This window comes from Lipophrys pholis, assembly GCF_963383615.2.
Source record: "Lipophrys pholis genome assembly, chromosome: 22".
Lineage (NCBI taxonomy): Eukaryota > Metazoa > Chordata > Actinopteri > Blenniiformes > Blenniidae > Lipophrys > Lipophrys pholis.
In genome coordinates, this window is record NC_137644.1 from 11901716 (window position 1) to 11914938 (window position 13223).

At 42.7% G+C, this 13223-nt stretch overlaps 1 protein-coding gene across 2 annotated transcripts in view; it reads left to right on the forward strand.

The window, feature by feature from the left end:
• The first annotated feature begins 1163 nt into the window (after nt 1-1163).
• The window catches only part of gramd4a (GRAM domain containing 4a), a 39783-nt gene continuing 27723 nt past the window's right edge, over nt 1164-13223 (forward strand). The window contains exons 1-2 of one of the 2 annotated variants that reach the window (XM_080491922.1): nt 1164-1554; nt 9221-9434. In XM_080491922.1, the coding sequence (XP_080348048.1) occupies nt 1526-1554; nt 9221-9434 (243 nt within the window). In that variant the 5' untranslated portion in view covers nt 1164-1525. Of the gene's footprint in view, nt 1555-8137; nt 8144-9220; nt 9435-13223 lie in introns of those variants that run through there. The other variant, XM_080491923.1, reaches the window with a different exon arrangement.

Sequence of the window (13223 nt, forward strand, 5' to 3'; positions counted from 1 at the left end):
TGATATTTCTCATACATAACTAGAAGCAATAGCTCCTTCCCAAGGTTCCTAGATCCGGCCGCATGCAGCCAGAAGAAAGTTTGTCCACATGCACATATGATATTTACATTTTTCCTTCACAATGTAAATTCAAATGATGTAATTTTCATGTTGGGCCATAGTGGGTACTGTTTGCTTTTATATATATATATGGAAACCACGCACACATGAGCAGACAACAATAAGCTCTAAACATTAACGATGGTGAGTACACAGACATTCGTATGGACAGACGACCAAGTTGGATTTTAATTATGGTGACCGTCAACTCTGAAACTACCAAGTCCCAGGAGAACATGGACTGGGAGTCATGACACTCTGGATGCTATTGTTGATGTTGTTGTTGTCCATCTCATGCATGTGCAGAAGAACCATTTCCTATGTCCGTGGTGTACATGCGCATTTTCTGCGTTTTCAGTGATTCCGAGCGTTGCTGTTTAAATGTCCATTATTTAAACGGACTCCCAAAGTTGTGTTCCATTTTCACTTGGAAATGTGATCGGGGCCTTGGACTTCCGACGTGGTCCCAAGGTGACTGTCCGTGAGGGTCCCACACCTCAGCTTGGCAACTTTTTGGTTTATTCAAAAGGGATATGTGAGGATAGCAAATCTGATTTGATTTCTGGAAAGACTGAAGATTTTGTTTCATTGTGGAAAAATATATCAATCAATTGAGTACTCCGAAAAAACCCAAAGCAAATCAAACTCAAGCTTGTTGCAACTGTACATTCTGTACACCGTACACTATATGTTCTATTACATGCAAATGTACATTGTTTTATATTTTATCAAATGAAGAACACAAGATATGTGAACACGTTTTGAAATATGCAAAAAAGGGTTTTGTTGAGGAAAAGTATGATCCTGCCTGTGGAATTCTGGTATTTGTTTATTTATTTATTATTATTTTCTGTCATGTTACTATTTGTACTGATTCGTAGTAATGAGCTGAGGACACGATGATGAGCCCATTGTTTACCCACCTGATGTTTAATTTATGGCTGCATGACAGTCTTGGCCACAGGGCGGTGGTATGGAGGCGTTTCCCCCCCCCTCTTATTAATAAACCCACGGTGTCCGTGGAGCTCCCGGCCCCTTTAAGAAACGCAGCGCGGCACACTGACGACACTTCCCCGGCCCTGCTCGCTGCCACTGCCCGACTCTGCGAAACCAACAAGAGGCGAGGCCACGGCGGTTCCCCGAAGAGCTCCAACGGTCAGACAGGAGGGGGCGGAGGAGGAGACGCAACTGGTATTTTCCTCCTTGTTTTTGCCTCCATTGGGTCCCGGTGCTTTGCCCCCCCCCCGTGTTACCCGCCCGACGACCAGCGGGAGACGACGCGCGTTTCTGCGGCGGGAGACAGGCGGACCAGGCGGGGGATGGATGGAGGCGGCGAGCGGTTCCTCCCCGGGAGACTGGCGCTCGTTTGGACGTCCTGAGCAGCAGGTGTACTGACGGATAGACGACAGGCAAAATCTCAGTGTTCATGAAACTTTGCTACGATTTACGTGCTGGGTAAGAAAAGAACGCCCTTTCCCCTCCGTTATTATTATTTCCCCAAATAAATAACGTGACACCGTCCGTTTCTCCCTCCGTCAGGATTCGTGTTATTTAATTCCCATGTGGTCTCCTCCCCGTTAATTAAAACATGTCGGACCCGTTTTGGTTTTGTAGGATTTAATAACTCGAGGCCTTAACTTCCAACTGCGCCATTTAATTCAGTTTTTCGACCTTAAGTAATCATATAAAGTCGCTTTTGTGTTCAACGTGAGTTTTGGGCCTCCGCGTCAATACACTTAAATACTAACACTGCAGCTTTTTAAAGGAGGATTTCTCTCTATTTTAACACACAACTAACTCACAGTAGCTCTATTTCACTGGTATATTTTATCTTTTCTGTTCAATTTAGTTGAACTAAACTCCTGCAGATACATTAATACAGTTGTAATGTATATTGAAGATTCCGTGTGGTGCGTTCACTGACATATTTCCTCTCAAATCCAACAAGTAGTCATTCATATTCAAATGGACTGAGACAAAGTGGAACGATTTAATTGGGATTTTTCAAAGGATCTACACTCATGGCGGCAAACTTCTGCAGAGAAATCAATGTCAAGGCTTTTATGTTTGTAGAAGAGCTGATTAAAACGTATTTAATGAAGCCTCGGACTTGTCCTTCCAAGTGGATGTATTTTATACTGACCTGAAGCTGTTTTCAATTCTCTGAGGGGGAGAAAAAAAAACTCCATCCATTATTTTTATACCCGCAATATGTATACATTTTGCTGGAGAGACTGAATTCGATATTTCCATCCACTATGCTTTCATGCTCGGCAATTTCAAAAGGACAGAATTTTAAATATGAAAGCAAAGTGCAATTATTTCACAAAAAAATACTGATTATGTAAGATAGAAACTGTTTACATTGACATTTTTAATGAAGTCGTTCCGAGGCAGGAGTCAGAAGCACAAAAATCCAAACAAAACTACCTAAATCAACAAACTGCTTCTGAAATGGTGATGTGGAAAAAGAAAAATTAGCCCAGTTGTACTTGTTTTAACTTTATATTTATGGGCAAGAAGAAGAGCACTGTTTGGACAAGGCAAGAGCATAATGGTATCAACATTATTGCACGATTACCTATTTCGCAGCACTAATTCCCACTGTAAGTCTTGTCAGTTTGCCACAATCATTCACGCCCCCCTTCAATTTGCTGTCTACAATTGACCTCGCAGATCTGGTATAAGGACAAATTTCAATACGGCATTGGGAGAAACTTAATGAAATCTGGAAGTTCTTCGTTGAAATTTGCTCAGTTCTTCAAAAAGAGTGCAAATGACCTTTCTTTCACTTCAGCCGTCGTGGAGAAAACGCTTTGATTTTGAACATTCTTGTCTCTCACAGACGACCCGCAAAGCAATCCAACCATGTAACCTTCTCTTTCTTCTGCCGTCTATTCAAGCTTTATTCAAGTTAGGGTTGTGAGGACAGACGGGAATCCCAGCTGGCAGTGAACGCTCCCCAGACAGGCCGCCAGACTCATAAAACCAGCAAATAATTTAGAAACCAAGGCTTCCGGTTGATGCCTTGTGACAAATGGTATCTCACACACACACCCACACAAGCAGTTCAGCTTATGCAGAAAAAGTGGTTTTATATGTTGTCCAGGCTCCGCATGACTCGTGTTTACGTCGACTCTGAATAGAGTGACAGACACTGCTCCTGGGTATTTGTGTGGGTACAGTTTGTGTTGTTGTGTAGTCTGGACATTCCCGCCTGCTCACTCTTTGATCCGTATCACTGTTGTTATGGCGTCCAATTTTACGAGCTGGAGAGCAGACCGACCAATTGTTGCAGAAGTATTGATTGTTGATATCCCTGATGCATGGTGAAGCTACTATAGTAGCAGCAGTGTCGGACTGATGCATACATGGACAGCATGACAACAAGTTTACCCATCGATTTCCTGATATAGTTCACATAAGATATTGTTGATACCTGTTGAGAAAAGCAGAAATCTTCTTGTGCTAATTTGGGCTGCTCAAACACACGTCTTTTTTTTTCTTTTACAATCTCTGTCATCCACTTCAGTTAAAGCGTAAAACTCATTTTCAGTTCTATAATTGTGACGCTATTCTAGATTAAAGTCCACCAGCGACTGGAAAGAAGATTAGAAATGGGCATTTTGAGACATTTCTTGAAGTTGGCCTTCCCGACTTGTACTAGGCAATGCTTTGTTTTTGCAATAACAACTCATAATTCTCCAACCTGTCAACATGTTTTTGCACTGAAGCTTATATATTTTTTTCCCCAATTATTTTGGCAATTTATTCAACCATCATGAATAAGTGTGTTCTTAAAAACAATTATAAATAGTGTTGGTGACCCCCGGATCTTTCCACTTTCTGTGCCTCCCTTTGTGTCACACTTTGGAATCGACTCCCGTGGTGTTTCTACTGTAGCGTTCACTGAATTAATTATATCCGTGGGCAGCATGGTGGTGTAGTGGTTAGTGGGTTGTCCATGTGGGGGTACGGGTTTCTTCCATAATCCCCGAAACATGCGTTTGAAGTTCATTCTAAAAGTACCCGTGAATATTTGCGTGAGGGTGAACACCTTCCTTCCCCTCAGTCAGCATAGTCGGCCTCCTGCGACACCAAGTTGGATAAAGTGGTAAAAAGGATGGATGGCCAACATCAGCTTATAACGGTGCTGACAAATGTGCTGTTTCCATTTGTCAATATCGGTCGAGATGCACATGACTCATGTCACAAAACCACCCCTGCCACACAAAAAAAACAAAACCCTCATGTTTGCTTCAAAAATTGCTTCCAACAGCTGCCTTTTATTTTTGCCTGGTCATCTTCCTCCTGCCCAGAGGGTTGCATTAGTGTGTTAGATGGAAGCTTGCATGTTTTTCTCCTTTCGGACTTTATAGTCTTGTTGACTGGGTCTCCACTTCCACGTATTCCTCTGTGTTTGAGAGCTTCTGCTACAAACGTCGCAGGCTGTGTCTAATAGGTCTTATTAAAATTAATCCAATCTGCGCCCTCTTCCCTCCTTCCTGGTTTCATCTCCAGGGTCGGCATCAAATTAAGAACTGCTAGAAAACACTCACTTCTCCCATGCATTACAAGCATGTGTTTTATTTGAGATATGCGAAGATGTTTGTGGGCTGATTCTGACATTTTTTAAAAACGTATCCATATTTTTAGTCTCTTCCAGTGACACTTGGCAGCTGAGTTTGTTTCTGGTAGTATCCAGCCTGACAGCAGCCTGATGTTTTCTTCTCCTCCGACCATCTGTCGCCTTTAACTTCATTAGAAATGCAAGAAAGTGAACTTGTTGCCGCTATCTGGAACATTCCATCCACTGCCTGTTAAAGGTCGTGTTAAACCCCCTCTGTGTCTCAATGACTCTTACAAATCCGGCCAAAGTTGAGAGTTGCTCCACAGGCTTACTGTATTTCGACTTGCTCTGTCGAGGACAAAGATGATGATGATGATGATGATGAGTGAACGTCCTTACATGGGTCTATGCAGCACATTTGAGTGAGGGCGCTTGTAAAAGGAAACGTGCTTCTCATCTGAACCCTTCGACTGTGGCATTTTCATCAAACAGGCGGTTATCATCAAGTTGAAAGTTTGTTCTCTGGCCACATGCGACAGACTGTGGCCTACTTGTGTGAGTGCTGAAGCTTTATTGTGTTCAGGAAGCAGCTCTGTGAGTGCCTCCTCTGCTCCCCTCTCATTTTGCACGGTTGATGGACACCGGCGATATAGAGTGAACTACTCCCTTCTCATGTAGCTATAGCATGCCAGTATCCTCTTATAGGCAGCGCCTTTATCGGAGTAAGATGAGAGCATTGGCATGCAGCTAGAGAACATGTAGGTTTATTACCTTACCTGTGTGCACACCCAAGCCAAAGAAATGGCTCTTTATTTGATAGTTTAGACCTTCCTGATACAAAAAGATGAAAGAACAAGATAATTGGAAATGCAGTATTTTGGATGCCAGTAGTAGATATCCCTGAACACCACCTTTTTATAATCGATCTTGCATTTAACTTCTGGTTGGATGAACTTGGCTGATCTCACCTCATGTACAGTACAAAGTAGCTCACACAAACACACGAGAGCAACCAGTGTTTCCCTTTAGAGAGCAGCATCATCTGCGTACACTGTGGTTAATGAATGCATCAGTCGGCGCTTAATGGTGTCACAAACCAAAGATGTGCTGAAATCGCTTGTCGTATTTTGTGGGCACATTAAAAAAAAAAAAAAAAAAAAGTTAAGTACTGATCGCACTGTGACAAATACATGATGTTTGCTTTCGAAGATTTTTCATGCATAGCAGTGTTACACTGCTGTATTTGCCTTCTAGACAGCTTATTTCAGCTTCTATACAAAGGAAAGTCGGTGAACAACAAAGAGCTGCTTGTGCCTTATCTTCTGTGAAGACGATGACAATTCATTATTTAGTGCTCAAACGAGGAAAAGTAAATAAAAAAAAATGTTTTAATCAATGAAAAGGTGGACAGGCATGTTTTTCTTTCACTGAATCGAGTATCGCAACAGTTGCCGATCAGTTTTCTCCGGATCGGGGGATCAGTCCAGCTCTTCCAGAAACCACATCCGCATGAGTGACGTCGAGGAGATGTTTATGTGGGCCAAAGATATTAGGCCGCCTCTCACAGCCGGATTTCATTGAATCACCCTGATTGGCTGATGGAGTTAGCGGGACCTGTGTGACCAGGAGTAACCTCCAGCCACTACGGGTCATTAGCAGATTACCCACAGACATAAGGCCTGACACACACACACGCAGTGATTATGCTTGTTTATTGCTGCATACATTAGTCAAGGATGAGTCATTTCAGATGCCCGGTGTGTATCGGTGTACAAATATAACTTTGTGTTTGTGTGTGTGTGTGTGTGTGTGTGTGTTGTTGTTTTGCTTTATGTGCATGTCAGTTTTCTTTTATACTGGACTGGGGAACGACCCTGTATTTCAAGAAGAGTCTTCTTGTGACTGTAGGATGACAGTTGTACGTCTGTTGCAAAACACGGGCAGGCGCCAACAATTTGACTTTATCTGGTTATTATGATGCGAATTCCCTGCAGTTCATGCAGCATTCTTGCTATACTCTTACATCAGATGTAAAGTACCATTTTATTGTGATTCCAAATTAACATTGTTGCCAATTTATGCATTTTTAGTGTTTTTGTGTCGCCAACTTGCTGTGAGTGGTCACAGCCCAGTGCGAGAGAGTGACTTTAAGATTAGATGAATGTGTATGGAGGTGACCGAGTGAAAAAGTCATGGGTGCGGTTTGTCTTTATCACCACAGTTACCTTCTGTGATTTCACCCCCTCCTCAGTGTCTGTGTCTTTTCTTTTGGTTCTCTGTTTAAGGTGTTTTGATTGAAACTACCGTTGGAGCACAAACATACATCCTTAAAAGATTAAAAAAAAAAAAGGAAGTTGGAAGTTGCTGTAGTGAAACGAGGTAAATAATAGCACAGACTTTACTGAATGCAAAGTTCCCTCTTACCTAAAACATAGTTTTTTGAGTGAAAAACCTTGATGTAACTAATCTTCTGGACTTCTCACCCATCTCCTGAGCCTAGTGTCCATGTTTCTTCATAAATAGTGCGATAAAGACAATTAAGTAAGTTTGTAACGTTTGTTTTTTTTTTTTTTTTTAAAAACCACTACATTTTACTACTTTGTCAATCCTAATGTCTCCTAACTGGTTTCCTCCATTGCAGTTGATAAGATCTTCCTATTCCCTTCTGTAAAGAAAAGTTTAACCACAGGCTGTTTGAGCAGCTGACCAGCAACAGACTGGGCTGCTGCTGCTGTACGATGGATTCAGGTGGTTATTGTGAGAACGGATCTCATAGTGACAGGTGTCTTGACAGGCGGAGGGAAGTGTTTATTAACCTGCCACTCACCACATTTCCACTCGGGGAGGAAACGTGCACCAACCAGCCACGTCTGTAATTTCCACTTGCGCGTGTGCCTGCGGGTGGAGGAGTTTCATGATTTGTTGCTAAAAATTTATTTTGTGTACAAAACTCGTCGCCTCCACCAGTCATGTCAAATACAGAAACTGAATCAGTTTTCCTGACGGTGCCTGTCTCTTTGTCCTTCCTGAAAATGACTAATCCATGTCGAATCTTGAAATTGTGTAAAAAAGAAAAAAACACTGGCGTAATCCTTGTGTTCAGTGATATTAACATTTGGAATTCACCATCATGCTTGTTGCTCATTGGTTCATTCATTTAGTTCACCTACGAGTGTATTGTCACCAAGAAAAGACTTGTAGGTCTTTTGGCGGCCTGATTTCCACTCCCCTAACCTTTGTGGTAAAGCTGATAACAAGCCAATCAGCTTGCTGTTTAGTCAGTTATTTACCAGTAAACAGTTTGATCAGTCATTGTGTGACACTCAGCCAGTCGCTCCAACAGATGAAGTAATCTTGCAGGATCACACGTGGAATAACTCCTCTTGAACCCGCCATCAAATGACAAATTGAAGCAATGAAACCGTCGCCCAGGCATGTCTGCTGGAAGTGATCTGGCTCTGTACTCCGCTGGAGGTGAGGATGATGGATTGTTGTGACCTGCTACTACTCATGGCCTCTCGTTCAAAGAAGGGATGTAATGGAATTGGTGGCAAGAACAACGACGCACATGTCGCCCCTCCAAAAGCCCAGAGGAGCCCAAGATCTGCTTACCAGGAACAGCTTAGCAGTTTTCGTTTTGTTTCATCGGCTGCCGTTATGTTGCTTTTGTTATTCTGCATTGTAGATGATCCTTAAGCGTGTTTATTACAGCCCCTTGTCGTAATTCCCTTTCTGTTCTAGACACCAGGCACGTACGTTAGAACGGTTTACAATGTGTGTCAGTCATTGCCATGGCCTCACCTATGGAAGATAAATCGATGGCTGAGGTCGGACGATCTGCTGCTGTCAACTGTTAAGAGTGAAAGGATGTGGTTTCACCGCCATCCTGTGCAGAGGAGTGCAAAGCAAACACTTGGCATGCCTAGAACCTCACCAGCATTAAAAGATCCGTGGTTAGCAAATGTTAAAAAGTGATGAGAGAAAGAAGTAATCATAATAAATACTGATTAAGATGATTCTTTTTTTTGTCAGTGATGGAAGTTTTCTCCTGTTTGTTGTCTCTTTGGAGTCTTCGTAAGTCATGACCCAATTACCAGCTCAAAAATACACAACACGCTTCTTCACATTCTCTGTTCTGTCTAAAATGCTTTTACTCAACTGCTGCCTTTTGTTACCAACTCATCAAATGATTGTTTTCTTATGGATTGATAATTTTACCACTTGGAATGTCTGTTGATTTTCTCTATGATGGGCAAAATTGGGCCATTCTAATTGACAGAATTCCTCATTTAAATCACAATCGCTCAAAATTGCTGGTGAGAAAAATAACAAATAGACCCAATTCATTACCAACTATAGCCACTGGAACCATGAAATATTTTTTCTCTCAAACGAATTTAATGGAAGATTTGTGCTTGTGAAAAGGTGGATTACATTACTAGTAAATATTGCAAACAAAAGGAACGTGTGCTTTTTACATTTCCTTGATCATTCTTCTGGTGACATTGTTCATGACATCGGCATTGAATCATTTAATTTCCTGTGCCACAGGGTTGCCGTCCGCCATGTTAAGGTAAAGCCCAGGAACGCGGTGTTGACCATGCTAAAGCGCCTGGACAAGATCCGGTTCCGAGGCCCCAGGACGAGAGACGACTTCCCGGATCTGGCCGAGTCGCCGCCCGCCTCCGACACCGAATGTAGCGACGACGTGCCGCCGAAGCCCAGAGCAACTCCGCGAGACACGGAGGACGCCCTGCGAGACCCTGTGAGCGCTCAGCAGGTTTCAACCAGCTTTGTGTGTTTGACATGACTTTTATACTTTCTAGAAATACCCTTTAATTTGCTTTTCTGCATCTGCACTGAGTTGTTTGTTTTTGGTGCAAAGTTAATCTTGACTGGGAAGGACGAACAGACGTGGTGGCTTTTTATTTTTTTTCCTTGATGCACTCATAAATTATTCCTTCTGAGAAACTCTTGCTCTCGGTGTGATCTAGCATATTTTCTTCAAAATAAAAAAGAATGGAGATGTACATTAGTCCCCGTTTTACCTTTGTTTTCGCTAGCTTATTTACTGCTGAGACAAAAAAAACAACCTAAACAAATCCTCTTGTTGCTTTAATCTTTTGATGTCCACTTCCTTCCGCTTGTCTCTCTGATGATGTAAGAGTATGATCGAGGGACTTCTTGTCACAAAAAAGAGAATGAAGGAGATGACTGAGGTAACGATAGTCTTACTGTGGACAAGCCACGGAGATGGCAATGAGCAGCAGACCCCAACGGAAATGGCGAGCGCGGCGGTGAGATGAGCAGATATTGGACAGCAGGAAGGGGATAAGAAATGGAGGGAGAGAGGAGATTAAAGCCAGGAAAGTGATAAAGGAGGCTGAAGGGACAGGAATGTAGCCTCATGAGATTGGAGTCCGAGATTTCTGCAGGGCAAACAAACAGAGAAAAAAGACAAACCTTGAGCCTCATCCACCGTGACAAATAGGTAATCCAGATTGCGTTTTCTGATATTTTCTCCTCCCACATAGATTCTGTTCACTTCTCATGAAATCCAACCTTGTTTTGTTTTTTTTTCGCCATCACTTCTACTGACTGAAGACACAAGCATTGTCGTCATCGTAACACACATGCACTGATGGAGAGATGCCTGACTGCACTGGATTAGTCGCTTGTTCGTATCATTTCCTGAATGAAGGCCCTTGGGGTCTCTGTCCCACTTTCATTATGTTCTCTTCAAATAGATGATTGATACAACTGTTACACGAGGGTCATTTTTGTCGGTTTTCCCTACGTCACGTTGACTGATGCTCAAAGCCATGCAGCAAACGGGCAAATTCCAGCAAATTGGTGACCTGTCTGACGGCCCTTTTGGCACTCTCCTCAGGTATGCGCAACATGTGTCAGAATTTGAGCGCAGTTGTGTTTTAATGCGAGCTCCCGTGCCTCTGCGAGCTGCTCTGTGTGCACTAGTGTTTGCCGATTGAGACTGCCAGCCCACTGGGAAGGCCTCACCCACATCACAGCACTGATGAGTCACACGCCAAAGCCCCGAAATAGACCAAGATAGCTCTTCTCCCTGCTGGGACACACATCTCTGCACACGAGACGGGCACCCTCTCACACCAAACATACACCGTACCTGAAAGGCCTCTTGGTAATATTCTCTGCTGGCTGGTATGTGAAATCAATCTGGGCTGCAACAGTGTCCACCTCTCTGCGCTCTCATATCTCATCTCCATTACCTCATAAAGAGGGTCACACGTACCCTTGGGCTGCAGAATATATGCACGTTTGCCAAACTAACCTGCGTTGTCCATATTAAACAGGAAGAAGTCACATGGCAGATGGTGTCTGGTCATTGCACAGTGAGCGAGTGTGACCTTACTGGATTCTCCATGATATTGCTGCAAGATAAAGCAGGTTCCTCGCCACATTTGTTGTACTTAATGCAATTGTGTCCGGTATCTGCGGTGCATCTGAAACACATTTTGACATGCACAGTTCATATAACTCAAGAATGTTGCTGCTCAGCGTATTTAAATACTTGAGCTTGTAATTACACAGTTTCTATTCCAAATCAAATCTTTTATCTCTCTCCTTGTTTGAGCGTACGGGCTCCACATCTTTCTGTAACCCAGAATTGGTTTCCTACTGTAATCGCTTCGGATTCATTGTAGTTTATCCTCTGCAATATTTACAGTAGCCAGATCACAAGTTCTTATTTGTGGCGTTACGTGACCTTGCAGAATGTAAAGATTCAGTGTAATATTCTTGATTTAATTGCTGACTTGACAAAACGTTGTTTGCACCACTGCACATGATGCTGTAGAGGAAAGACGTGGATTTGTAAAAATATTTTTATTTACCAAGAATACAGCCGTACAAATCTCTGTAGTTTACTAGTTCTGATGTGGGATGTTTTTCAAGGTGATTTCTGAGGACAGTCGAGGTTAGTTATTACTGACTGCCGGCAGCAACGCCAGTACAATTTTCAAACTCACAGGGATACTAAGACGGTTGTAGAGCAAGAAAGATGTAAAATAAAATACAAAGTAGAACAGACGGGGTTGATAATATGCCTGTGAAGTACAGTTTAACCTTATTATCAGTAACTTAGTGACTCTCTCTAAAAAATGTAATAGATTTGTTAGCACTCAATAAAACTATCAAGTATAGTAGGTCCCAGAAATACAGTTTTAAAAATGAGTTACCTTTATGCGGTTTGCTTTCAGAGCTACCTCAGCTGCCTGAACATACAGTAGTTGTTTCAAAAAATGACAAGTATTTTATCTAAAGAGGCAAAATGTATACTTTATTGGCCGGGGGGGGGGGAGTACGATGAAGCAGTAATCCACTAAACGAGAAATTTGGTTTCTAGTGACATGTAATATGTTCATAACTTGACCCTCAAATTACACCCTCAGTCTTTCTCCTCCCAGGGTGATGGACTTATCGAGCCTCATGGGACTGACGAGCTTAAATCGCACACAGCAACAGTGACGTTAAAAGCATGTGAGGTCCCAAGGGCTGCTCTCCTGGATCAGCTGGGACATGTGTGTGTTAGTCCTGTACTAAGGTAACCATGCAGCTCATGTCAATGCTTTAGAGGCAGTGAGGAGGAAAGCAGCAGGCCACATGACTGAAACACTTTCTGGAGTTTGGCCGTCAACAAAATATGTAAAATGATCTTGGAATCAATACAGACAATCCAGGGCTAAGTTCATCAGGCTCGGACCGAAAGTGGAACAGGATGTGGCAAACCTGGAGAAGAGAGGTGCAGAAGTAGGTCCATAGTGTGGACGCTGCAAAAATCAGGGCACTCAGTGGGGAGTTGAGAAAAACCAAAAAGCTGTATGATGAGTTGACGTGGATTAGATGTGTTCCTTGACTCTATTCACCCCCCACGCTTATCCAGTTGGACAGGAAAGCATAAATTATTGAGACACTGTAAAACCGGAGTGTGCTGAGCCTCGGCTCTGCCTTGGTGTTCATTAGAAGAAGAAAAAATCTTTAGTGGTAATCAAATGATTTCCATCGGTGACAAAGATGTAGACTGAGCCACTAACAAATACTCTGAATAGAACTCCATTTCACACCAGATGGTGAAATGTTTTTCTGAATTATAAGAAGATCCATATCGCTGAGGTTATATTAATTGTGTACTGTGGTATCTGTCATCATAACATAAATAAGAAAGTAGGTTTAGGAACTTCATTAGAACTGCATTCTTAATTCTTTTGCTTCCATGTTAGGGTCTCGTTTGATCGGTCTTATTTCGCAGCAGTGATACAATATTTAGAGCATGTAGGTCATGCAATAGTTAAGTTTTCTACAGCGGGGCGCAGTGAGATTCCTCAGCTCACATGAACCACGGTGAAAGAGGGAGAAGGGGAACACAGTAATTAATCTGCCGATAACCGTCCGGAGTGACGTCAGGGCTCGACCTCCTTTCAGGAGGTTCAGACTGAAGAGGTGACGACTGCGTGAAATATCCCCGCCGTGTGTTTGTGTTGTAAGCAGTCCTCGAAGCGACACAGCGAGGAAATAA